Source organism: Nothoprocta perdicaria, unplaced genomic scaffold (genome assembly GCF_003342845.1).
Source record: "Nothoprocta perdicaria isolate Ctin4 unplaced genomic scaffold, notPer1 scaffold_4, whole genome shotgun sequence".
NCBI classification, from domain to species: Eukaryota; Metazoa; Chordata; class Aves; order Tinamiformes; family Tinamidae; genus Nothoprocta; species Nothoprocta perdicaria.
This window is the reverse complement of record NW_020455643.1, coordinates 3,463,232-3,491,227: the sequence shown is the minus strand read 5'-3', so window position 1 is coordinate 3,491,227 and position 27,996 is coordinate 3,463,232. Positions and strand designations below refer to the sequence as shown.

Here is a 27,996-nt window from a genome sequence, read left to right as displayed (position 1 = left end):
CTCCGCGCGCCGCTGAGTCCCGGCGCGGCGGCCGCGCAGGGCGGCGCGGAGCCCCGCGGCTGAGGCGCCCCGCGGCTGAGGCGCCCGCGCGGCCCCCGCTCCTCGAGCTCGTCCTCGTCCCGATGCTGCCGTCCGCGGCCGCCCGCCGCTGAGCAGCGCCGCGCCGCGGGGCCCCGGGAGCCCGCGGGGACTATGGGCAACGGGATGTGCTCCCGGAAACAGAAGCGGGTTTTCCAGATGCTGCTGCTCCTCGTCGTGGTCTTCGGCTGCATCTACGGCGCCATGCTCTACTACGAGCTGCAGAGCCAGCTGCGCAAGGCCGAGGCCATGGCCCTCAAGTACCAGCAGCACCAGGAGTCCCTCTCTGCCCAGCTACAAGGTACCGCCGCCTTCCCGCCTCCGCTGCGCTCCAGCGAGGCGGCTCCGTGGCCTTTAGCGTGACCTGGATTTTCTTTTTGTCCAAAGCTGCCACGTAAATGCATGCATCTTYGTTCCAGGGTGGCCCAGCCAGGGGGGTTCCCTATTTGAAGATGAGATGATGCTGGTTTGGGGTGTCTGCACGCCCGGAGCGGGGGCCGAGCGGGGAGGTTGGTGTGAAGCTTGGCGGGAAGCTCTGCGCCTCGCTGGCTGTCACCTTCCCAGCCTTGCCACGGTGCTGCAGCCGATCGTGCCCGTTACTGTGGTCTGAGGCCATCGTTTCGTAGAGTTTCAGTTTCGAGCAATAAAACTGTAGTGTTTTGGAGGGAAAAAAGGGATGAAATCTTTTTTTCTTCACCAAGAAGTTACTCATCTTTCTGCCAGATAGGTGTATGTGGCTCATGGCTAAAGAGCTACTTTTGCTGGCCTGTGTCCTTGTCAGAGGTAGCTGCAGAGGAAAACAAGAGACAGGAACAACTTGTCAGGTTAAAATTSACCAAGGCAGCTTTTTACGTCCCTCTCGCCATGCAGAGGAGGAGCATACAGCAAATCTTGGCCTAATGGAAAGGGGAGAAACTATCAGCTGGAGTCATTGCTGGCGGGTTGCTAGATTAACATGCCACGTCTGAAACGTTATTTTGAGTAGCTGGCATCTCTGCAGATAAATTCATGGAAAGAGCAGGCAACTAGTGGTTGATAGCTATATACGTAGCATTGTCCCTGCGTCTTTCTTCTTGCTCTTTCTAGTGTATCAGAGGAACATAAAATATCAACCAGGATGTGAAAGTGTCGTTACCTTTGATTATCAATGGAATTACCTAAAACAATTACAGTTCTGGGACCCGTGCCAGCCTTTTAAGTGTACTAAATAAGCAATCTGCTCCATACCTGAAATGATAGCCATAAACATGCTCCAAGAAAAAGGGGGCGGGGGAGGGACAAAAAAAAGTTACAACATACAAGGAAAAAAAACATGGTTTAAGAATAAAAGTGGATTTTTAAGATTTTCCTCTATTATTGCAACAGCCAATATAAGTAAGAGAGCATAAGGCCGAGACCCCAGGAGGTGCAGTGCCAAGCCTAGTCTCTCGCTAAAGCAAATAGGAAGTACATGGCTAGGCACTTTTTGAGGGTCAGGGCCTAGTGAGCTGGAGAATAAACCTTTATTCCCTGTCTTTCCCTGGGTTTAATACAGCTCTTTTTTCAGGATGAACTGCCTTGCATCATCTCTTCCATCTGCAGAAATTTACTAGTGGGACCTAGAACAACTGTTCTAGATGGGAACTGGTGTCTGTGCCCAGCTCACCTGAAGACAGGCAAATGGGAAAGGTTTAGAAATAATTTTGATTTGTATGTAATCAGTTATTGTGTTTGTGCGACTCTTTAATATGAAACAAAAGAGGAATTTTCTTTAACTAGTTTAAAACTATGTTAAACGTTAACAGGAGATCATGTGTTTGCAGATGCAGCATCTGACTACACTTTGAACTCTTAAATGACCTGGATTTTCAATCTACAGTCTTTCTCCTGCCAAAGAAAAAATCTCTGCAAATACCTAAGCTTTTTTTTTCTTCTGTCATTAACRACATGAAGAATTAATTCAGAGAACAATCACTCATGAAATAGCAACAAAACATGTTGTTGCTAAGCAGTGTGACTTATCTTTTCCCTGTGACATRACCAGCTTTTGTCCTAAAATAAGAATACTTCTGCAGAGACAGTCTGGGGAGCAGAATTATGTAGGGAGTGCACTGAAATCTTTTCACTGTTAAAATGACTGTCAGGAAGAAAATAGCATCYGTGCCCACCACTCTAGATTCCTAAGTGCTTACAGCTCTCCTGGCTGGTTGAGAAGGGCTTATTTTCCTGGAATGTCAACTGGCGTGAAGCRCTTGGGTGACTCTGAAGCACTGCTTGGTTCGGGCTGGGTAAGTTGTGACTGTTCAGGCATATAGAGTAGCTCTCCCAGGTGTACCTGGAGAAGAAGCTGTAGGGCACCCAGCTAAACGTGAGCTGGTGAAACGCTGGAGGAATGAAGGTGACTTCCTAGCTTGTGTCAGGTCAGGGTTTTAGACCTGAACGCCTTTGGCTTGCCAAGATTTTTGGAAGGATCACAGAATGGTTAAGGTTGGAAGGGACCTCTGGAGATCATCTAGGCCAACCTTCTGCTCAAGCAGGGACACCTAGAACACAAGGCACAGAGTCGCATCCAGGTGGGTTTTGAAGATCTCCAGAGAAGGAGACTCTACAGGATCCTGTGGGGTAGCTCCGAGTGAGGTCTCCAGTCACCTTCCAGCATTCTCTATATTGTCTGTCTTCATAATTTTTCAAGTTTTTGTAGCTGTGCCAGGTGATAAGAACCTTCTTTTTGGTGCTGGCCAGTTCTTTGTGCCCAGATGAGCTGTGCTTTTCCTCTTCAGTGGAAAAGTTAGTCTTAGATGTTTTATCTTTGATGGTCTTGCTCTTCAGGGATATAACACGTGGAGCAGGACTGGATCTCCTGTATACTTGGGGGAAAAAAACAGCACTTCCAGGAGCACAGAGCACTGAAAAGTGGMGCAGAAAGGGGGCTCGGTCATCTAGCCTGCTCATTCAACCTGCAACTGCCGCTGTAGGGACCAGGGCTTTGTCCGGTGTTCAAAACTTCGGTACTCAGCTGAGAATCTGTGTGTTCTGAAATACAATGAGGGTGCGATTAGAAGAAGGGCAGGCTTGGGAAATAGGATAAGAACAGTTGTTTTGGTAAGGTCGGGGTCTTCAGGCAGTTTACACTGTAGAAGGTTTTGTATGTGAAAACTAGGCTTCCGAGCCATCGTACAAAAGAGTATCAGACTTTGGTATTTTTATTTCTTAACAAAGTTCTGTTGGACATGGAAAAAGTAAGGCTTCTTTTGTAGCTCCCACAGGGAATACCGGGGGCGTAATAGAGAGACGGTGCAAAGCTGCTAAGAAAACGCAAAGTCACCATTATCTATAAGGTCTTTAATAGAGAAGCTGATTCTTCTCAGCAGGCTGATTATTTAATTCTCTGAGTATTATATGTTCAAAATCTGAAGATAATCTTATTGCATCTGCCTTAAATTGACAAAATAAAACTTGACACTGTTTGTCTCCTACAAAGATGCATCAGGCTAAGTCTTAAACTATAGAGGAGCAGACTGCAGTTACTAGAACTGATGTGCACTGACAGCTATAGACAAAGCTGATCCTATCTTTGACTGCTTCAGGTCTAAATGTATCTTCAAATACTCTTTAGCCTTACAATTTCTGTCTTCTTAGCCGCTAGGTATTATCTAACTCCTTGTATACTGTAAATCTGCTTTAATCCCTAATCCTAATAACAGCCTAGACTTAGTACCTTGTGCYATCTTAACTTTCTTGCTCCTTCTATTAGAGCCTTAATTATCTGAGGACTTCAGGCAACCTCTCTGCAGTCTGAGACTGAGCTAATCTTGGGAGGAAACCAGCAGGCGCTCTGGACTTGCGATTTCAAAGTTTACTGTATTAGAGACAACCTGTGGCTTTCCCCAAAGCTGCCCAGTGCTCGAAAGCACCATCTCAGAAGCAAGCAGAAAAGAAAGTTTTGTGCCTGCTGAGGAAGCCGTTGTCCCCATTTGTCCCAAACTGAGCAGCTTCCTCGGAGGTGACCTCCTAGGAGCTGATCAGATCTACAGCAGTTGTATATGTGGAGACTTGCATAATGCTTTGCAATAGCAGGTAACGACTACTGTGGCATGTTATCAGACTGACAGCTCTTGTGACATCTTATTCTGCACGTGTCCTTATTCTGCACGTGTCACACAGGAAGAGCTGCAACTATGTAGCCCTATGTAGTTTGACTGTTGTCCACAGCAACAACAGCCTGAATTCCTGTGATTCCTATTAAATTCAGATTGCAGGCAATTCTACAGAATGATGCTCTCAATTTCAGAAGATAATTCAATATGGGGCTGGAGGGGGAAAACATGTTTGTAGAGGAAGTTGTAATGCACCTAGAGACTTGCTGTGTGCCAAGGCTGCCCTTGTGCCCAGAGAAGCTCTGGGCTGGAGAGCGTGGTCAGGACTGCGTCGTCCGCCCCGTGCACGGGGCCGGCTCCCGCGGGCAGCAGCTCCGCTGGGCCCGGGTGCTGCCGCTGCCCGGGCTCCCAAGGRCCGGTTGTGCCGCTGCAGCAGCCGTTGCTTCCCCGGGCACGTGGGATGTGCAGGGCAGGGGCGCAGCTGGGGCCACGCTGAATTCACTGCTGCACCCTGATATTAGTTTCTCATCCCGTTTTCACAGGATYATGAAAAGATGTTGTTACAACCTAGAAAGCAGCTATTTTGAAACTCTGCTTGAAACTCTTGCATCTCAGCCACGACATCCAGACATGGCTTGCAGGTAGTTAARCCTCATCCAGGTAGATAAGGGAAGATGGGAAACTTTAAAAAGCTATAGGCAAAAACTTCCCRTGTGAGTTTCATTATAGCTATGGATTTCTTCTGTGCTCCAGAAGAGCTTTCTGCTGGGCAATCTAATTCTAAAAGTGAGCAAAGGCAAGTGACGCATCTGCTCTCCTGTATGTTCCCTTAATGTTTATAAGACAATGAATTGCCTTGAACCTAGAGAGAGGTGGTGACATGAGGCAGGAAAGAGAAAGAGGAGGTAGATGGGTGGCTGCTTTGGAAAGTCCTGGTGTCTTTGACATCCAGGCAAATGTTCCAAAATCCAGTTGGTCTGATAAATGACATCTGTCTCCCCTGGCAGAGCATGGCTTGAGAGAAGCTTCTGTGTCACTTAAAATATTACAAGCTCTGTTGGGGGAGACTGAAGGAGAAGCAGAGGATGCAACAGCCGCATTCCGACAATGTCGAGGGCACYAGAAGTCCTGCGGGCAGCAGCACAGTTGAAGTGATGGCTGGTCCTGCGAAGTGCACCATGTGGGCAGGGTGACTTTGCAATGGTGTTTACAAAATTTTTACAGTTAACGTCTGAGTGTTGGGTACTTAGAGCCGTTCCGGTGAGATGGCTGCTTCTCCTGTAAAAGGAAAGCCGACCGGACTTATTTCCTCTGTGAGCAAAGCTGATTGAATTCTTGTGTCTTAAATACAGTGTTCAAAAGGCATCATCTCGCTGGGCTGCATGTTCTTGTTGGGCAGGATGCAGCCTGGTCACCCTGCATAACTGGGTGAGGGACACCCAGTTATCTGGAATCTCCAGCCATTCCCAGAGCTTGGAGTTTGCATTAAAACATCCTTATTTAGTGGTGAGGATACTACCCGCAGTTTGTGGTTAATATGGCAGTTCACCTTGCTTGCTTTGGAATAGGAGCCTTGCTTAGGAAAGGTAAATCTGCCCTGCCAAAAGGTGAGTGCTATCCGAGAGTTAATGTTAGTGAATGTTAAATGATTCAGATCATTGAAAACGCGGAGTATATGGAATCATTAATTAAGGAAGAACATCTTGTTGGTTTATTATGCTTGTAGTTTTAGGGTTCGGATTGTAGATTTCTAGTCACGTTGGAATGTGATGTGAGCACAYTGGGTATTCAGCCTGTTTGGGCACTCTTGTTTTTAAATGAGGGTCTTACCAGCTGGATGCAGTTCTGTTCTTTTYCTAGAAATCTAGCATAAATCAAACATCCTCAGGCTTTTCTACAAAGTATTATTATTTAAGAGATTGCTGTTCTACATCTAGGTATCCTGTTTTTTCCCTAAGGCATCCCAACGTAGTGCAGTGCTGTATTTTGTCAGGGTGGCTCGGGTCCCTGAGTGTGGCACTCGTGCCCAGATCCTGGGGGAACAGGGCCTGCTTGTGGCCTTGAACAAGGTAACTTGCTCCCGTCGATGCCGCTGCCTTGGAGTTCACACAGTGTTTCAGTTGTTTTCTCTAGCTTGGACTCACATTTTAATGTTTGGCCGTGATCTGTTGCTCCAGGAAAGGCTATGAACCAGTAGCTCAAGCTATTGATTTCTGTGTTGCCTTTCTGAAGGACACGGCTGGAGCTGACACAGTCCCTCCGTTAGAACTGTCATGAATTAATTTAAGGAAGTGGTTTAGCAGTTTTGTAAGGTGATAACYGTAACTATTGCATCATTTTTCTTGTGATATATCATTATGATAAAAATAAAAATGTATGCTTTGAGCAGAAGAGACCATTAAAATATATACAGTCTATTTCTTAAATCTTGATTTTGTGCTAGTCTTTGAAAAACTTTTTAAAAATATTGACATCTCACAATTTTTTATAGAAACTGCTGATTTCGTAAAATCAAAAATCAAATCGAAATCCAAAATCTGTAAAATCAGAAAAGCCCAGAATGGTTTCTGACAGAACACAGCTGTGTTTCCTAGAGCTGGGAGATGGGCAGACCCAGATGATCTGAGAGAAGGAGCTCTCCTGTGCCATTGTGTCCCTGCTAAAAAAGGACTTGGTGTTTCCAGACAAAAACAGCAGAGTAAGGAAGAAAAGGAGGAGAGAGAGAAGAAAAAAAAAAAAAGTGGAAAATTTAAAGGAATAGAAGCTTTTGAGAAGTAAATCTGCCAACCACGCTGTGTAGTGTAAAGGATAACATGAGTAATATTTAAGCAACTCAGCAGGAGAGGAATTCAGCAATTGTGTAAATGTATCTGGCAGAAAAATAAAATGACCTGTCATTATAAACACAATCATAAAAGCAAAAGAGGTTAAGAACTTACCTCTAAAATGACTAAACACACTTTGTCCAAGCTATTTGTATTTAGCATCACTTAAAAAAAACCCTTTAACATCTTTGGGCAAACCGCATCTCACCTTATACATGGCATTTTCTAATCTAATCTCGTGTACCCCAGCCATGGTGAATGACATTGAAGACTTGAAGGAATCTTTTCTGGAATAGAAAATATGATTTTTCTCAATATAAGTCATGTCTGAAACTTAATGGTTATGCATTAAATATTTAAGCATATTTAATATCCTTTTCCAAGCTCTTGCATTTAGCAGCAGCTGTTACAGTTTACTGCTTAATGTGATAAATACCTTCCCCTCTCTCACTTCATCATTAGAATGTTTTAGTTAGTAGCTTTTTTTAAAAGCAAATTATATTTCCTGGAGATGTTACTGACTTCAAAGAAAGAAAAAGTAAAGTAAAAACTCGATAGTAAATGTAAATGTTTTCAGTTCAGAAATTAATTTTCGGGTCCTCWTGATACTGAGTAGAAGCCCGGCCTGTTTGTCAGCAGCACAAGCCTGTGTTTGTGTTTGCCCAAATTCTCCCGTTTCCAGAAGCGCACCCCAGTGACACTTCCTGCACGCTCTGCTTTTCTCTTCTCTGTTTGCAAAGCTGAAGGTTTGATAAGGGTATGAATTTTCTTATATGTTTGTCTGASCTGTACGCCCATTCCAAGGCTTCTTGAGGTTTTCTTGTTCCTGATACAGTCTGTTACCGAGCYCGGCGGTGTCAGGACGTGCGAAGCTCCCTGATGTCAGTGGCTTCCACAGCAGGTACCTGCTCAGTCACTGGCCCGCAAACTGCAGCAACTGGCCTGCTGATCAGAAGGCTCTGGATATTAAAGGCCATCTTCTCTCTTAAAGACATTAATGTTATGACCAACATAAAWGATCAGGGATTTAAAGCACTGGTTATTTTTAAGTATGACTGTCAATAAACGGCTGGAGTTTTCTGGGCAAAGCTCTGCGTTCTTCTCTTGTAGGAACTGGTTGTAATTTGACAAAGCAATTACCTGATTGGTTTTCATGCAAGTAAATGGAAAAGTGCAGGAGTTTGGTTTAAAGCAGATATAACCACAGTGCTGCAGGCAGTGCTTGTTGTGGATTTTTTTTTTTTTTTTTTTTGTGAACAAAATGAGACTAATCCATCCTGTCTGTATGCAAAATTGTTCCATAATTAAGCTGTAAAAATACCTGTTTCTCTCTCACAATCAATTTCAGATACCTCAGCTATTTCTGTTTTTCTTAAAGAAATTCAAAAAACTTAAAAGATATATTATATGAAACAGCTTCCATGTTTGTTCAATATACTGTTACTGTAAGGTTTCTGTAAAATTGTTTCTTGCACTATACTTCAAGACTAGGAAAAATGTACCTTTYTTTTTTTATTAGAGGATATACTTCCATAGCTTAATTGCTTATTAAAAGCTTACAATAAGTAGGCATTTCAGTGAAATTGAGAAATTCTTAATTAGCTTTAATAAAATCAAATAAGCTGGTGTGTGCTGTGAGCAGCACGGGCTGTGCTGTGTGTGGGACTCCTGGAGTAACGTGAGCACGTGGGGGTTCTGAAACTGTCAGTGGTAAATAGCGGGTCTTGCTGCTTAATGTCAGATTCACCGAGTTGATGGGTTTGAACCCAGGGGAGCAGCTCTTGCAATATTCATAAAATATCCTCCAAGCACAAGATGTTAATATCAGTTGAGTAAAAAAAATCTCCTTTTTGATCAAACTCTTAATTATTATTGTTGGACTGAAAAAGCTATGCTGCATACRTGTTGAAGCGATTCTTACCAGCCTCGTAGGGACCTTCGCTCTCGACAGAAAAGATATTTTCATTAGTTCACATCTCGAGTGGTTCTGTTTGCAGGGAAAATAATGGAGAATTGAATGGTGTTTTTGTAACGAGCCTCTGTCCCACAGCCCTCGGTAGGGTTAGCAGGGAAGCGCCAGCGGTGGCTCCCACGCGCTGCTGCTTGGCCACAGGCTGCCACCGAATATTGCCCAGACAATTGAAACCTGCTGCTTTCAAACCAAAAAAACCCTACTGTTTTCAAACCAAAGATACTACTGTAAGCGCCGAGAAAGGCTGCCGAATTGCACGAGCAACCAGTAGCCTTGCAACTAACAGCAGTTCTTGCATGTGTAAATCCCAGGGTCATCTCAGGTTTTCATTATATGTCACTATGAGCTTTGGGGTGTTTCAGACTCTCTTGAATCATGCTTCAGATTCTTTTAAGTGTACAGCAGTGGCTTGTTTTTGTTAATGATGGTTTAACTGTTCAGAGGTGCCAAGCCGAGGTGAGTGCACTAACCATGAATGATAAGTAAGTTGTTTTTTTTCCCCAGACCGTTTGATTCCTGTGTTGTAATTAACGTTCAGTGGTGGCCGTAGTGGTGCAATCCTCTGGGAAGCCTTTTTCCTTGTATATATTTTTCTGCCCATCTTGCTCAGATGGGGATGTCTGAGGCTGCACTATCCAGGCTGGCTGTGGACGAGGAATCRATGGCCGTAATAACCAAGACCTTTATAGTTCAGGGAGTTCTGATGGGTGGGAGTCAATCACATGAATAGGAGAGAAACAGCAGTATGTCCTTACAATATCTGACCTTATTCCCAAGAAGGACATAAGGAAGGGGAAATACGGAGGCTTTGTTTTCTTAAATTCAGTCTTAATCAGATAGTTAATAAACTTGCACAGGGAGGACTTGGGGAATAAGTGGCATTGAGCTAAGCAGCAAATGACCTAGGAGAGGAGAGGGGTAGTAGGAAGCTTGTTTCTTGTTTCACAGCCCTTTCTTGGATTGCTTATTTTAGTCATCTGAAGGACTATTTTAAGCCACTCCAAATCCAGTTACTCCAAACATAAGTGGAGCAGAAGTGGAAGCAGGGATGGGCTGCCTGGGAGGAGCTTGGAGCCATCGCTCCAAAGTGCRAGATGGAGCTGGTAAAGTTCAGCTGCTGTTGAAATTACTGACAGGGCTGTGGAGGGCTGTGGTCCCTGAAATCCAAGTATTACATTATTTTTTCCCTTTCTTCCTGCTCTTGTCACKGTGGTTTTGGTGTGAGGTTCCCCCTGGGTTGTTAAAAGCGGAGGAGGAGCTGCGCAAGGTGGAGCAGCAATTACAAGCAGCGAAATGAAAAATAGCACCTCGGGATCCCTGTGTGGTCTGGCCTGATTGCCAAGAAGCCTATTTCCAATCCTGATTGCAGGGGAGGAGAAAACCATTATGGATTTTCATTTCCCTCCGAGTTGCTATGCTACAACCTCCCTTCCTTTTGCAATGCAATTTGGTGTCAAGATGAAACCCTTGCTGTGGTGCTGCCCTGCTCCCTTCTCTGGAAGCTGCTGCCCCTGTGCACATTCCTCACAGGTTGCAGGGTTAGGGTTATATATGTAACATACATATATGCATATGTTGGATATATAGCTCATTTGGACTGCTGCCCTTGACTTTTAGACAATAAATAAAAAGTCCAGGGAGATGACAAGGACTGATCAGCATTTCAGCCTCCAGGCAAGTCAGTAGCTACAGAAGCTGCACAGTACATCTGAGTGCAATGGAGAACAGGTTTTGAACTGCTAAAGGAAATTTGCTGTGGCTGCCAAGCATCAAAGAATGATTTGTATCTTCCCTTTAAAAGCTTTTCTTCATCAATGTTTTATTCTTCTGAAGATGGGTTTCCTACTTTTAATGGAAAACTTGTATGTTCCATTAACTTGTATTAGCCGCTCTTCAGAGTGTGCTGGGAAACTGAAATTTGGACAGGGAGAGGTGTTTATGTTCAGCTGAGCTTAAGCTAATGTAATTAGACAGTCTTTGGAATTTAAATTGGTCTCTCTCCTTTGCACATTTAATAGGGAAATTCAGAGAATGATCCTTCATTGTGTGAGCGGGGAGGAGAGGGTAAAGGAGGGATGTTCTCCATCTCTTCCAAGAGAGCAGATATTCAAAATGCAATGTTTGTTGTAAGGTGCAAACCTAGAAAAAGGTTGTTTTGAGAGTATAGAGGGTTGGTTGGACTTTTTTTTTCTTTAAGTTTTCATTCATGAAGCTGAAAATGGAGTTTTCCACAGTGGAGATCTCCTTTCCCCGCTCCGATACAGCTCCTGAGGCAATCCGGCCGCTGTGTCTCGCTATGCGATGACCAAGGACTCGCAGGAACCTCTTTTATCATCTGATTCCCATGGCACTGGGTTACCTGCGGGCTTTCAGACACTGTCCATTCAGCAGYGTGTTGGTCTTCAGCAACACTGGTAAAGGAGACCATTGCCCTGGCTCCACGGAAGAGAAACGAGCCTCTAATTGAGTTGCCTTGTGTCCCTCACCTCCTCGTGAGCAGTGGTTCCTGGCAGGAATTCACTCCAAAGCGTTCCCAATGGGAGATTGTTCCCGTCTTTTTTTCCCCTTTGAAATAAGGCAAAAGAGAATGAAAACACAAGAAAACATGGGTGTGCTAAGGGAAGGTGGGAAGGTGACTTGGTGGACTTTGTGTAGATGCTCATAGCCACCCGTCTCCATAAAGGGCTGAGGTGCATTCATGTTTATTGCATTCCATGCTCAGGAATGTGGATAACCCCAGGCTGGGATGGATATAAGGAGTGGGAAAGGCCACTCCTTATACCAAATGGTGCAGAGGGGCCTACATTGTGAGACCTGATTCCTGGGCTGCTCTGGGCCTTTGGCCTTCAAGTTTGCTGGGGAGAGGGATTTAGGGGGATTTTTTTTAACTATATAGTTCTTTTTTAAATTAATTGTGTACAAAATTTTCTCTTTTYAGTTGTATATGAGCACAGGTCAAGATTAGAGAAGTCTTTACAAAAGGAACGGCTGGAACATAAGAAAGCAAAGGAAGGTAACTCATGCTTTTTGTTTTAACAAGTTGAATATTTTAAAATATTTGTGCTGTCTTGTTCGATGTGAAATGAGTTAGCAGTGCCTGACACAGTAACAGGACCCCTGTGGGATCCATACTGCTGGTGTTTACAGACCCCTACAGCACACGTAGGATAGCAGAGACGCTGCATAGGTAGCTATACATACACCTCACCATGGATATGGAGTATGGGTATGTGCAAAGTGTGTTCTGGCATCATGTTAAAAAAAAAATTAAAGTTAATAACAGGCTCTTTTCATACATTCCATAGATGAATTTTTTATACAGTAAAATGCTCTGAGTTTTCCCAGCTTTTTTATTCTCAGTTCTTYGCAACTTTCAGAGTAAATTCTTTATTATTCCTAAAGTTGATGACTCGGTGTTTGAATTAAAGCAACTAATCTAGCAAGTGTGTGTGTGTGTGTGTATGTGTGTGTGTGTGTGTGTGTGTATATATATATATATATATATATATATATATATATATATATATAAAAAAAAAAAACCCCTCTGTAGTTCTAAGGTAGCTTTCTGGTGCCATCTAGTGACAGTTGTCTGTAGTTGCACAAAAGTCAGGTTTTTTTTTGGAATAGATTTAATTACCCCATGTTATCCTGAGCCTTTTTGTCTATATCTCACAGTAAGATTTAGAATATATTCCTAATGACTTTAGCCTAGTTTTATATTAAAATAGCTTGTCAAAAGTTTTGAGTATTAGGTTAAATTCATCTTAATCATTAAAGCTTTTTGGGGGAGAAGTTGTAACTACAGAAGTGTTCAGCTCTTAAGGGAATTTGCATGTGCAATACTTATGCCATGTGTTATTTCTGTACAGATTCTRACTTTCCTGGCTTCCCCTTTTATGTTGTAGATTTTCTTGTTTATAAGCTTGAAGCACAGGAAACCCTAAATAAAGGAAGGGTAAGTTGTCATTCTTGGTGTCTTTTTTAACATTTTAATATTGGATGTTGTTTGAACTGTAAGAAAAAATGATTGCTTTGAAATTAAAACTGTTTAAAGGGAGTGACTTCACAAAATGCTAATTGAAGGAGCTCTTACTGCATTTCCACTCTGCATGTTCAAGTGCTCTGAGAAGGTATATCCTAATGCTTTGTACTGTAATAAGCAATAGTAAGATTTCTTAACAGAAAATTAATTTGGAAAACATACTTTTGTTTGCTATGTATGTTGTTATATATAAAGTTGTATGCTCAAACTTTAATTTACCAGTTGCTGAGCTAGTGGGAGGGATGACCTATAACAAAGGAGAGTTATAACCACTTTGTGGTTCCGACAGAAGTCCAGGTACAGAAGTCAGGGGTGTGACAGGATCATTCCAGTAACACCAGTGTTTTCATCTTGCAGCAAGACTCCAACAGCCGCTACAGTGCGCTGAGTGTACAGCACCAGATGCTGAAGGTAGGTAGCTGGGCACGGGTGGGCTGCTCTCCCAAGGGGATGGGGTCTCRCTGGCTTCTGCTAGTTTCCTCCAGCATGGCAGAAGATGGGACTTTTCTTTTACAAGAGGAGGACATGTTTACAGCAGTTTTTACAAGCCATGTTTTCCAGTGGGTTGTTTAATCCTTTCAAATAGAGTTACTTGTATGGAACACTTGCTTACCAGGCTCTATATAGTTTGGCATGTCAGGAATTTCCCGGACGTGTTCAGCTATTCCCAGGGGAAGAGCACAACTGCCAGGTGAGATGACGTAGCCTCAGAAGAGGAGACTGCCCGTCACAGAGATCATTTTGTGCAGGATAGGATCTGTAATGTGCATGCTTTGAATAATAAACTGCTTGCTATGAATGCTTGCTATTCATCTGGATGTATTTAACAAATTGCCAAAGACAGTATTGGCCAGATATGCAGATGCAGAATGTTTTTCCAATGTGCAACTTTGGTTCTTGCAGAGTCAACATGAAGAGCTAAAGAAGCAGCATGCTGACCTTGAGGAAGATCACCGAAAACAAGGAGAAGAGTTTAGCAGAACCTTCAGCGATCACAAGGAGCGATATTTACAACTGCAGCAAGAAAAAGAGCAGGAAATTTCCAAGCTGAAGGGTATATGCAACCTGTATTTGGCTGCCCATATTAAAATGTACATCTGATACTGCATTTAAAAATGACCAATATCAGGAGATGTGTGATATGAGACAGAAGAGCATTTTGTCTGTTCTCAGCAGCAGGACATTCACACAGAGCRTATGCTGATGTGTTTTTCTTGATGATTTTGTCTTTTCTTCTGAAATCTCTTCATTTTACTTTCAAGTATGTGGTTTGTATTTCTGCATAGATTAGAGAAGTGGTAAGAAACATACCACTTAAAAGGCTGTTAAATCTTAGTGTGGTTGATTCTGCCTTTCATTTTTAGCTCTAAGACTAGTTTCAAATATGAAAAAAATAGGTTTTCCACATGCCTTTCATTTGAGAGGGAGAGGAGAGAGAAAGGAAAAAGGATGTTTGCTGCTTCTATTAAATCTATTACAGATTTAATTTTAATTGTGCCTCTTTAAGATGTGACTTTGCATGTTTCATATCTTGTTTTTGCTCTACTTTTTGGTTTCTCTGAAACACATTACATCAGTGTATTTGGAGGATGAAGTATAATATGATTTTTCCTTTTAGCATCTAATTTCCTGTTAAAGAAATTCTTTACAGTATACAGGACTTATAAATCCTAGTTGTACAATTGCAAAGAACAAAAGGCTGAGACTTCACATGGCATTGGTGATTTTGGAGCTCTGCAGGTTTGTAGCAGTGCGTGTTGCAGCACCTGGATCATGGGCGCAGTTTCCTCGTRCCTCCTTGCAATGCTGCACTTGACTAAGAGCTGGGGAAAGATGCCCCTCTCTCCAGCCCCAGACGTGGAGCTGTTTAGGTGGGCTGGCCATCCGGGTACCACCTCTGTGAGAATTACTGAATGAGCAGGAATCTCACTGACCAGATGCAGTGTGGGGCAAGGGGGAAGAGAAAAGGGTAGCTTCCTTTCTTCGTTTTAAAGTTTCAGATTGTCATAATGAATTTTGCCACCTGTGGTGCCCAGTGTGAACTATTCCAGTTGCACGCTGGATGCACCAAGCTAAGATTTAACGGAATTTCAGACTCTTCCCTTTGGAATGGTAAAGCTTTTTCCAAAGTGGGTAGAGAGATGCAGTGTAAACARACTCTGATATGATCTGTTTTTACTATAGCAATTGTGCAGTATATCATGCAGTTGATACTGTAATCTTAATTTTGGTGCTTTACCCAGTGTTAGCAGTCTGAGGTTCAGCTTCTCTGTTCTTTCTTTCAAACAGAATCGCTCTATAATTTACGAGAAGAGAACAGGCAGCTGAGGAAAGCTCACCAAGACGTCCACACTCAGCTGCAAGATGTCAAGGTAAGCTTTGCTTCGAAGAAGGAGGGATTTTCTTTTTCCCYGCATGGTCTTAAAGTTCAAGTTTTAACAAGCTGGAAATGGACTATAACAAGAACTTGCATTTTTCTCTATTGTGGCAAAAGAGAAAGGAAAATGGCTTAACTGGATTTCCTGTCTTCTGCCACTTGCAGTTAATTCTCCTTCCTTTTCCCCATCTCCTTCAATCCACAAGACAAAAAAAGCCTAAATTGCAGGAGAAACATTTACTAGATGGATTGGGAAAAGGACTTTGTAATAAAAGGTTAAAACAAAGTTTATCAGAATGAATGGTTTCCGTTTCTGTCATTTTAAACATTCATCACCAGGTACTCCAGCATCTTTTAGACGTACAAATTCTGGCAATTTAACTTACGTTTGCTTGCAGTGCTCACTTTCATTTGGATTTAATATGTTTCATGTTGAATATCTAAGAGCTGTAACTCTACCCAGAATTCTTTTTTGAAATAAATGGAAATATATCTTGAAAGTTCAAAAACCCCACAGGCTGCTGGATTTGCTTCTAGAATGGACTTACTGTGAAACATTTAATGTTCTTCTTTTTGTATAGCAACAGCATAAGAACTTACTCTCTCAACACAACCGGCTTGTAGTGACATTGGAAGACCACAAGAGTGCTCTAGCTGCAGCGCAGGTCAGAAGGGAAAGCAGCTTGCACTGCCTCTAACCTTCCTAAAACTCCTTTCTCCAAGTTCAGCTGACTATAACGTTGTGCATGTAGCCTTCGCATGGGAAATTGCAGGGAGCACCATGCTGCACACTCCAGAAAAATGCATGAGTTAGAGGGTTGCTCTTTAACAGMAGCAGCAGCAAATTCCAGGGATTCMGAAAATACAAACTCTAATATAGGCCAAAGTGTGCATGTGTTACTGATATGGGCAGTATCTCTCCCTCCATGAGAGATGCTGAGTACCTCTCTCTTTCTGTCTTCTCTGCTAGAACTTCTGTACTCAGATGGATCACATAGACATGAACTATGATATATATAAAAGGCAGTCTCATTCTGTRTATGACCAGAAGCTATATAGCTATAGACATCAGTGCAACAGAAGCAAGAGTATAAACAGAGGAAAGTAAACACGAAGTAAAACTCAAATTAGCTAAAAAGGAGCAGCAGCACTGCCTTTCTTAAATGATGTTTTCAAAGAACTCAATATTAAGCTCAAACCTTGTGAAGCTCTTGTAGATTTGGCCAGCTGTACCAGCACACGCTGTGCAGGCCACAGGGAACCCAAAATCAAGAGTCATGTTGGAGCAGAGAAAGACTCAGCAAATGGACAGAGGAAAAGCAACAAGGCAGTGTCAGGCTRTTTGATTCCTGACTCCTTTTTCCATTTAAGTGTTCCCAAGGTCCACGAGTGGCTTTTAAAGGACTGGATCTTTCCCTCAAGTTCTGCTTGTTGTCTTTCCCTCTGGAAAGACGAGTGTAACTATTTTGCATTCTGCTTTGCTTTTAGGCCTGTCTGTTGTAATGGATGCCATAGTCTTTTGAAGAGGCTTCGAGGTGCGTCTAGCTTCGGAGCTGCTCTCATGCATTGCATCATGTCAATCTGTAGCACTGTGGATATTGTTTTGTATGAGTATTTTGCATTGGACATCAATGCACCATGCCTGTCTGCTGTACTATTGATTGCTATGATACCACGTAACAGACACWAAATGACCTACGCAGTCACTGGGTCTGAACCTTGGCCAATTTGTAACCAGAATTAAAAAATACATATATGTATGCATGTGTGCCCACACATTTATATATTTAAAAATATATATATGAATATGAAATGCCTCTCAACTTCAAAATGGATGATAAATCATTACTTTTCCCTGCTATATGAATATGAGTTAGTTTTTCTTTTCTCCCCTGCCCCTACTAGGGTAGCAGCCCAGGGGCACCACATTTCGTATGTGTCAGTAGAGCAGCTTTTCTATAAATCCTGTCTTTTTCAAGAGTTGTTCTTTGTCTCTGTAGACAGTCACAGCAAATGACTTGTCCGTAGACAGTGACTTGCAAATGCACAGTAACCAGCCTTGCTTCTCACACTAGTCATGAAACCTTGTTGAAAGGGTCCTGATCTCGTACAGGGTGGAACAGCAGATCAATTTACACAATTTACAACATCCTGTTGTTGTGTTTTAGGAAAACCAAAGAAATTCAGCTTTCCTCTTTGTTCCTGCTCTTCACTGAAGGTGTTCTATGACTTCCTTTCCCTCAGTTCCGTATCTTGACTATGTCTTCTGTAACATCTGTCTAAATGTTGAGGATTTGGCATTTTCATGACATGTTATATATATTTATTTACTTTAAAACTTGACTGCTGTTTCTAAAAAACACTGCTTTTTTCCTTATTTTTCTTCCCCCTACCTGATAAAGGAGAGCCGTGTTGCTCAGTTTCCCTAACTTTTTAAAGTCTACAGAGAGAAAAGTGTAATCCCCTTTTGACAGTCATTCTGCTGACATGAAAATAACAAATCTTCATCTTTGTCTCTTTTTTCCCCAGTATACTTGTATGCATGTGCACTTTGGCTGAAAAGATTGTGGTGAATCAGTGCTCTCTAGTGCATGGAAACAGCCAGTCTTAAAACCTCGCACTTCTTCTCCACCTTGGTGTTTGCTCTGAGTTTCCAGCATCTCTGGTATCTGTTTTGGCAGCAACTTCACTCTGTGGTGACTACGTTTAACTAGGCAGATTATTTGGATACAATATAATTAATGCATGTTGACTTTAGTCCCAGGTGGAGGAATACAAGCAGCTGAAGGATACGCTCCACAGAATGCCAAGTTTCCGGCAGTCTGAGCAGTTGGAAAGACCACGCGGTCAAGCAGCTCCGGAGGAGGCAGCACCTTCTGCCCGCAGTGACCTCCCAACACACCACGAAGCTGTGGCTGAAGAGCATAAGGAGGTATAAGTAGTGACTGGCTGCTGAAGCCCTAAGAAGCGTGTTCTTATTCAGCACAATTAATTATTACACCCTTAATTTCCATTAGAAGCATGTGCGTAATTGTATGCATTTATCAGCTTATAAGTAGTGAGGAACAGTTTATTGTTTCATAATATAAAAACATGTCAATGATGGCTGTAAATTCCTTTCAGACTGATTTTTAGGGATTTCTTAGAGAAGAGCTTACAGAAACCTTAAACTTTGGAATGATATACAGTCTTTAAAATTTTAGGTATCCTACCTATACAGGAAAACTTAAATAAGACCTAAACAAACTCTCTCTTTGTTTGCTTTATAAAGTTTCAGTGGCAGATTTTAGATATGTTAACTTTATCTGATGCACAAAAAGGAAAAAATGCTATGTAGAAAGGCTAGAGGTGACARTGTCAGTTGTGCTTTTCTTTTACAAGAATTCTTATCCAGTAAAAGCCACAGTAAATAAAAATGTAAAGCATTCTTTATGGATGGACTTGTAATAGTTCCAGTTCAGATAAAGAGAGGCTTGGGTTATTTTATCATTCTGTTGTGCAACATGTTGCTTAGTTGCACAGGGCCAAGAGCCAGATATTGATATCTCTTGGCAAGAAGGATATCTTGTTCCAAAGCAGCCATTTGGCTTTCCTTGCGGTGGTAAAATTGTACTCGGAAAGAATAAAGGTATCTGTATCTGGTCCTCAGGTGTCTTGAAAACATAGAATCTATAATATCTTTTGCTCTTGAACGTGTTTTGCAGAGTGAGAAGCCAAGAGAGAGAGAAGAAATAAATACCCAGGAGACAAAAGATGATGCTGAGGGTTTTCATCTGAGGAAAGGGACTCATGAGGGCCAGCGTGCCAAGGAACTAAATATTCAGGAGCAACAAGAAGCAGGAGAGGATGAAGAACAACRTGTTGATCAAGTTGAAGAGGAACGTAAAAAAGAACTTGAGGAAGAAGAAATGGAGCAGGCAGGTCAGCCTGAGCACTTAGAGGAGGAACAAGATCAAGTAGCAGAAGAACACGAGTGGAAAAAACAGGAACAGAAAGAGGAAGAAACCAACATGTTGGGTGAACGTTACCATTCAGAGGTACAGAGCCATTTTCTTTCCTATTAATTGATTGCATTTGTTGTTTAAATCAGCCACGGCTGGCGCTGTCTTGCTGTCACCTATTTTCACATAAAGTCAGTGTCACGTTTACAGGAAGTTTGGGATTCAAGCACAGCTCGTAGGTGCATAGGACCCAGGCTACGCACATGCTCACTGCAGTGCTTGCCAAATGCAGCTATTTAAGAAACATTAATTCCACGATAAAAAGCAACAGATGGAAAAAAAGAGCAGCCAGCCTGAATCCCACCCCCTGCCTGAAGTTTGTTTTCTGTGTAGYTGATGGGAAGAAGATGGCTGGTGAGAATGGGACCTGCGCTCAGCGTTTTCATGGGGAGCTCTCCTATGTCGTTATGTGGTAACCCCACAAACCGTTGAATGCTTCCCATTCAAATACATCTACCTTCCCTAACATCTTTCCATCCAAGCGTTCACTGTCATTTGACAGGTAATTCTAATTGAAAGCCAGGCATCTCTAGAAGAGCTGGGGAAAATCAGCAAAGGCAAGTCTTGTTTTATGCTGCTGTAAACACAACCAGAGTCCTGGGTTCGCATTCTATATTGGATTGCCACTGGAAAATATCTTTTATTGGCCTCACTTTAGGTCTTTTGAACAACTTATTTTCTTACCAGAATAACCATACAGTTCTGGTATGATGAGAAGCCAATGTTGAGGTAGTACAGCAGTAGTGCATTGTTAAACAGGCCCGGGCCCAGCTGCCATACAGGAGCTGTGGGTAAGTGGTGCTGGCGTGAAGAACACGCGGTGCCTGGCATGGGGCTCAAAGCAGCCCGTCCCGAAATGGCCATTTGGGTCAACGGAAGCACAATGGGTGTCTGTGCAAACATCAAAGCTTCAAAAGGCTGTGCTCAGAAAACTCACCTACGTTTCTTCTTGCTTTACCTGTAAGTTTTCTCCATTGCATCTAGCACTCACATAATTTTCCCTCTAATTCTGGTAAAACTGTCTTGTGCATTCCTGTTTCTGGTTGTTGCAGCTTAAATTAATTTTGATTAATTTATGATTAAACACATTTCTGTGACAGGCAGCGTTAACAAAAGCTGTCACACAAAGACACAAGCCTGCCTATGAAGAGCAGCTGGAGCAGCAACAGCTTGCAGCCCGACGAGCAGAAGAAGCCAGTCAGCTCCGAGAGCATCAGGAGCTGCTGCACCAGCAGAGACTGCGGGGACAGCTACTACGGCAGCAGCAGCTTCAGGAGAAAGAGCTTGAGCTGCAGAAACGGGCAGAACAAGGAGAAAAACTCTACAAGAAACAACTCAGGTTAACTTCTTTCAAATCAGTCTGTTGGGGTCTGTGCACTGCGTCTCCTGGTTCCATCATACAGCTGGTGGCTACAAGGAAACTAAAGTCATGGAAACTTATTAGGGAATGGAAAAACATGGAAACTTATTAGGGAATAAGTAGAAAGCTGTTTTGAAACACCTTTTGGCTGGTGTTTGGGCAGATGCATTAGGGTGGTTTGTTTCTTGACAGAAAATATTATTTCTGAAAGTGAAATGACATATTTGCATTTAATTTTTTCAGCCAGCAAGRTCATTATGGTAACATGGACCATGATATTGTACAAGGGGAAGAAGAAGCAGGTGTTCAGGAAGAAGAAGAAGGTAAGATGGAACTTGTTACGTCCCTACTGTGTTCGCAGGTCCCTCTGTTGCCTTTCATGCAAGAAATTAATGTTCATTTTGTGTCCAGTTTGGGTTCAGGTGAAATAACAAACTCAGGTTTTACTACCAGAAGTTCAGATTGTACTGGCTGAGTTGTTGCACTAAAATACAGATACTGGTGATGATTTTACCCATGTTCTCAAAACTGTCCAACTGAATAAGCTGGTATTGGACTCTGGATCTCTATTACATTCCTGGCTCTGCCTGTGATTTTGTTTGATCTTCTCTTCAATATATAATCTTCCTATATTGGTTTCCTACTGGCATAATAATTCTGTTGGCACTGTCTTTCTAAACAAGCTGTTTACTCTGGGAAGAGCTGCTTACTGCTAAAAGCATGAACAGAAGCTAGCACATACAAGACAGTTTCTTGAAAGGACTAATTAGAAAGTGCTGTAACACAAATTGTAATAATAAAATTTTGTCAGCTTATGAACATGACAACCAGCACCAAGATGAAGGTGAAGAGGATGATCAAAATAATGCAAATGAGCAGCAAGAACCAGAACATCRAGCAGAAAATCATCAGGGAGATGAATCGGTGAGTGCATTAAGATGCTATGAACTGCAGTGGCTACTGAGGCTAAAACCCGCAATTYTCACCTACCCTAATTACATGCTATAAAAATAAGATAAATCGCAGGTCTGCAAGGAAGGCAAGCTTGACATCTAGGATATTGTTGTCCTTACTGGTTTAGGAAGAAAACAGAAGAAGCTTTGTTATTAGAAGCAAATTGCATTGCYATGTCCCTTGGATCTGTTCTTCATGTGGCATAAAATTTTTGACTTAGAAGAGAGAAACTTGGATTCATAGGAATAGCACACATAATTAATTAGTGGTCAGTCAAAAGTAGTGGTGACAGTGGTTTTAATGGTATCATTAGTAAAGTGGCTAAGATCCAACTCAATACCAGACATGCCCACTGAAGCAGTCTGGAAGTTTTCCACAGGCATCAGTGGTCACTAGATCTAAATATAGTCAGTTTAGAAGAAATGATAGTTCTTTAAAGAAATAATTCTTCATAACTGAACATAACCGAGGTTGTGATGTGGATTGCTCAGAGATCTGGATATTGAGTTTTTCCTCACTTTCCTCACCTAATTTGGTGTCATGGAGCATGAAAAATGCCTTTTAAGGCAGGTGTGGTCAGGTTCCTTGGGGGAGCGAATTTCCTTTTTCACTCTTTAAATTATGGTGATTGTTTTTATGGGGCTGTTTTTCCTGCACGCTGTTGTACATTCAGAGRTCATCAGTTCTGGAGGATGAACTGGCACTGAAAGATCTGGTGAGCCCTTTTGGGCTATTGTCCATAAMAGAGTTGGTGCTAGGGTGGCTTTCCAGTGAAACAGAGTTGAACTGTGAGATTAAAAATGTGCCTTTAACACTCACTTTTGAAAATTGCAGAAGGCAGCAATGGAAGACGTGAACCCTGCTGATGATCCCAACAATCAAGGAGAAGATGAATTTGAGGAAGCTGAGCAAGAGAGAGAGGAAAATCTACCTGATGAAAATGAAAAGCACAAAGAAAACAGTGAGAAGCAGGGACATCCGGGAATGGAGGAGCACCTCGTGGTCAGTAGAGGGAAGGAAGCACCCGTAGGTGCTCTTTAGAGATCTTGATGTGCGAACACCAAACTCTTATTTTAAAGGCCTTTTGTAAAATCATACCTGACATGAGCAGCTCAGAGTACAGACCTGCTCCTGGCGATGCACTGCGGTGAATTCACCATCMACTCCACTCAGCGGAGTTCAGTAGTCGCACGCTTTGGGGTGCCCGTTTGCCCTCACGCCGCCCCTACGAGCAGACGTGTTCACTGCACCCCTCCCGTCTCAGATCCCCTCCATGCTGCGTCCACACTGTTAACACTCAATCAACTGCAGACACTGGTGTCACTTTCCTACTAATGACATTCCAGCAAATTCTGCACACTTGAGTTGCATTTTAAACTGTTACCTCCTCTAAGTAGAGATAATCTGTATTTTTATAGCATTGGTCTCTAGTGGTGTGAATATTTCATKGTCTTCCTGCTTAGTAGGACAATCTTGCTTTATTCTGTGAAATGATTTTATTATTATTATCATTCTGCCTCTATCTTTTTTAATTTAATGCAGTTCTAAATTGTATAGCCAGGATAACATAAATGTTAATGAACACACCATAATTTCTTATGCTCTTATTATTACTTTGTATAGTTTTTAGTTCCAGAACACACAGCTTTAACTGACAGAGCTGTAAAATCAATAGGCAAGCATACAGAACTGAACGCTCACATCATCTCTCTGCAGATGGCAGGAAATCCTGACCAGCAAGAAGATAATGTGGATGAGCAGTACCAGGAAGAGGGAGAAGAAGAGGTAAGAAAGAACATGGCCAAAAGGTACCTGTGAATGCTGGTAACATAGCAGATCTCCATTCATTTTCAATTTTGGTTTCTTTTATAATGAATGAAAGAATGTAAAAGAACTCAAATTACTTTGAGTGGTAATTTCTGACTCTTTGAAACCTAGGAAGTCTTTGTCATTACTATGCTGTCCATTAATATAAAGTTAATTACATTTTCTAGTGCTACTCATGCTTGTATTCTGCAATCCATTAATCTTCTATACAACTGACTATTAATTGTGCACTAATTGAAAAGATTAAGCCACTCACAACTTGAGAAAACATTTCTGAAAACCTCAACCCCTCCAAAAGTCACTGGAAACCTCATTAACTTTGCATTTCTAGTCACGCGCTGCTGTTCTGGGCAAGCTGCTTTCTCGGTCCATTATTTACTCTTTAGCTCTGACTTTGATTCATCTGTGCTCCTTCTAAGCAACTCAAGGTATTTAAACCCGTATTATTCATGGAATCAAATACTTGGGAAGATGTTGGCATACTGCTCTGACCTGAAGGAGAAAGGACAGGCACTAGCATATGCTTCCTGCAGTTCTTCAGTACAAACCTAAGCAACTTCATACATAAGGACTAGCAAAAAGCCATAGAAATGGCTGTTCCTCACTGAGTTCTGAAGACCGCTGCCTCAAGATTAGCTGGTGTACCGAAATTCCCCAGTTCAAAATACAGTTAAATCAATTCAGGTTGTTAGAGATCAGGGATAGTTTGCCTAGCTTGCCTTTGGCAATTTCTCTTTGACTTACAGGAAATAATTCTGTGTGCATTTCATAAAGGACTACAACCCCAAGCAGAAATATTAAGAATGGGCAGTGAATTGAATGAGCAAAGGGAGTTAGTTTGCTATAATTATAATGATACAAATTAGTTTATTCAGCAGGCCACAATACTATATGTTGCTATTGTTCAAATCTTTCTAGATACACCTCCAAGCGATGCAGGTTTGGTAGTTGCTGTTAGTTGCTGTTCTGCAGCAGCAATACAGAGCCTAATGCCTCCCTCAAGCAGCTTCCCTTCCTATTGGGAAAAGCTTTCCTGCTACTGATGGAGATTAATAGAGAAAGAGAGAAGTCAGCTCTTGCTGCTGCTGTTGAGCTGGTGATAGCAGCTGGTGCAGGGAGGGTTTCCTGTCAGAAGTAGCAGTCACATCCTCACCATCTGTCACGCTGTGGCAGGCGTGGGTGGCAGCAGCGAGGAGCAAATGCTTCCTGACCACATGAAATGTCTCTTTTCCATGGGGATGAGCAGAAGGCTTCACAGAAGCACCTTACCCAACCTGCAGAACAGCATTTAGACTCTGTGCCCACCACTCTCCATCAGGACATCAAGTTTACTTCTACAAAACATGACTCATCCTACTTTGCAGCTAAAAGGAAAGGGCYATTGAAGTGAATGAAAGGGCTGTTAGGAAAGAAAAATGATAGGTCAAAGCCAAAACATCTGGAAAATAGAGCAATGTGGATTGCTTTCATCAAGGAGAAGGTTGGAAGAGATTACTCTTCACTCTCTGTACCCACTTGCTCTTTTGTGATTTTTCCAGGAGCAATTGGCAGGATCAATCAACTGTTGGGGAAAATATGGAGGAAATTATCAATAAATACCCATATCACATAGCAGAACTGAACYATAATCCTGAAAGCCCAGAGTGGGTGGAAGCGTCAGCAGTGACTTGGCTGTTACGACAATATCATTAAAAAGGACAAGGAGAAAATGGCCTTGTTGTGTCTAAAGTTAAAAAATGAAATAGAAATCTAAATATGAGTTAACTGCTGATGAAAGAGTTTGTGAAAATTGTAATTAAAAATAAAATCAGCTTCCGGCAAGGGAATATCTTGGGGGTTTTTTTTTGCATCCTCCCTGCTTCTTCACCTTTAAGTTCTCCATGCCCTCTCCATCTATTGACCTGAATCTTCATTCTGTGAAAATATAAGCTGTGAAAATGTGCTTGCTTTTGCCACAGGCTGCTTTTAAAAGAAAAATTAAAATGTACAGAACATCTCTCTCCTTTGTAGATCCAGGAAGACTTGACTGAAGAGAAGAAGCGAGAACTGGAACGAAATGCTGAGGAGCCATATGGCGAAAATGACGAAAATGTAAGTACTGTGTAAAGCCACCAGCACAATGACATGACAACACTTGAAAGACTCAGCACAGCTGTGATCATATTGCAGTGACACTACATAGCAGTTGTTGTAGCTTGCTTTTCGTCGTGGATCCCAAAACTTCAAGCTGTCCCAGTTCCCTCTTGTTCATCTCTCTGCCCCCGCATGGATTCAGGCTTCCTGGAGACCTTTCAGCCTTAAACATCTGGAAAGGTTTTTTTTTTTCCCTCTCCATTGGCTTGTCTATTACCATAGCTCATAACCACAAAAATAAGAAGACTGTAATTTGCACTGAATCTCACTTTTTTTAAAACAGGTTGATGAAAAGAATAATGGGGCAGATCAAGAGCAAGAATTGCAAGAAGAGAACAACCACAAGGAAGTTCGTGAAGACAATTATGAGGAAGAAGAGGAGGAAGAGGAGGAAGGTGGAGCTCTTGCAGCAAAAACTCGGAGACGAGGGGAGATGTAGTTTTCTTGTCTTTTGTGGGTCAAATGTAGCAGACAGACATTCCCAATCTACTTCCAAAAACGTTTGCCTTTTACACTTTTTACTTTTCTATTAGATGCTCTCATACATTTATATGAATACAGTATTTTGATACTCTAGATTAGCATTTCTTTTATATTAAAACTCTACATGAACAGACATCATATAGGTCTCGTGTTTCATAATTCTGAGAATGTTTTAAAAGGCTACTTTGGAAAAGGCTTTTACTTTGTCAGTCCGACAAAGCCATTTTTGGCTTTGGTCTAATTTCGGGTACATTTAATTTCTGGTCTAATTACAGGTACATTTAGCATCTGACAGAAGGTATCTAGTGCCTAAACCCAGCCAACATTAGTCACTTGAACTCCCTGTCTTCCTTGGCACTCTTGGATGACTAAGGGCTGGCAACACTACCTGTGCAAGGCACAATCTGCAGTGCTTATAAGCTTAGCCTTAGGCCCACAGGTAGTTTCAGTAGTTATAATCTCATGAAATAAGCACATGCCCAGGTATTTCCAGGACCAGGCCTTCATTTTATAGTTGGAGACCAGTTATAAAATATGCAAGTTTTACAAGCTTTCAAGATACAGCCATCTTAACAGCTGCTAATTTCAGCAGCTGTTTATATACAGTTAAATTATGCATTTATTTTAATGAGCGTACCTAGGTACTTCAATTACATGCACTGCATAGCAGATAATGAAAATGATGGTGTGCTGAGGTGATGTGAGCTAAAATGCGATTTAGACTTGAAGTTCCAGTATGCCAAATCTAAACACTACAGCTGTCGCACGAGGGAAGACTCACAGGACGAACAATGTGGTCATCCTAGTTAAAAGATAAAATATTTTTACTCAGATCAGTAATTTTATCACTTTAGTGACATGCTTTCTGGAGACTGTAGAGAAAGTTAAGGAGTTTTAACTGAGTTGACGTGATTGGTGCAGGACATCTTGTAAATAAATAGCAGAAGATAATCTGGCAGGATTTCTATTTCCTTGATTTAAAAAGAATTTTTTWAATTTTTTTTTCTAGTCTGAAAATGAGACTAGAGACAAATCCTCCCCACGTTGCCTGTATGCCTGTATGTAAAGGGGCAAAAACCCACCATGAAAAAACAGGTCTTTGGTAGGCTTTTATAAGCATAATCACGGCTCATGAATATATAATATGGATGTATTGGTACAGACCCTAGCTATTTAATATTAAAAGGAGATTGGGAATCTGGAGTTCCTAGGCTATGCCGCATTGCTGGAAATGAGGCGCACAGTAGCTCCCCATGGAAGTATTTGTTAATATATAAAAGGGGAGGGTTTGGGGATTTTTTTTCCCTCTTTTAATAATGGTGCATAACCATACTTTTAGTTTAACTTTTTATATGAATGTAATTTAATTTTTTTTACTAACTCAGTTATATTATGTTTTATAGTTGGTTTTCATTCTCTGCAGTTTTTCTAAGTGTCCCAARCAGCGCTTATGTTTCATAGGAATATTTTTGTCAGCAAGTATTTTGGGCTTTCAAATTACCATAAATCAGATTTACCTTATGTATAAAAAAAGTTTACATGATACTGTAAAATGTATAATATGTACATAATCTTCAGAATACAGTTATTTTGGTAAATCAGCCTGTATTTTTAATGTCACTGGTGTGGTATTTAATTATTTGAGGCATATTAAAATTTGACTGCAATCAATAAACTAGAAGATAGTTACTGTCCTTCAGGAACGTGATGTTTATTACACTTCCACTACTGCATTCATCCTGTATTTGCAGGTGCTTGTGCAGCAGAGGCTGGGGGAGAAAACCCAGGAACTGTTCCCTGGGGTGGGATGTTGAGTGGAGCAGATGAGGGCCCGTACTTCCCAGGCTGGCTGCTTTAGCACTTTGCAG

The 27,996-nt window shown here is 41.9% G+C and overlaps 1 protein-coding gene across 2 annotated transcripts; it reads left to right on the top strand.

Annotated features, from left to right (window-relative positions):
• Positions 1-179: 179 nt before the first annotated feature.
• GOLIM4 (golgi integral membrane protein 4) lies at positions 180-27,354 on the top strand. Of its 2 annotated transcripts, XM_026045315.1 has the most exons (16): positions 180-379; positions 11,890-11,964; positions 12,857-12,906; positions 13,351-13,404; positions 13,897-14,047; positions 15,283-15,365; positions 15,952-16,035; positions 18,129-18,302; positions 19,075-19,407; positions 20,472-20,710; positions 20,975-21,054; positions 21,543-21,655; positions 22,520-22,687; positions 23,402-23,470; positions 25,523-25,603; positions 25,929-27,354. In XM_026045315.1, exons 1-16 carry the CDS (start codon positions 193-195, stop codon positions 26,082-26,084), a joined length of 2,097 nt encoding a protein of 698 aa, XP_025901100.1. In that variant the 5' UTR covers positions 180-192; the 3' UTR covers positions 26,085-27,354. The 2 variants fall into 2 exon arrangements, with proteins under 2 accessions (XP_025901100.1, XP_025901101.1); XM_026045316.1 differs by lacking the exon at positions 15,952-16,035.
• Positions 27,355-27,996: the final 642 nt, after the last annotated feature.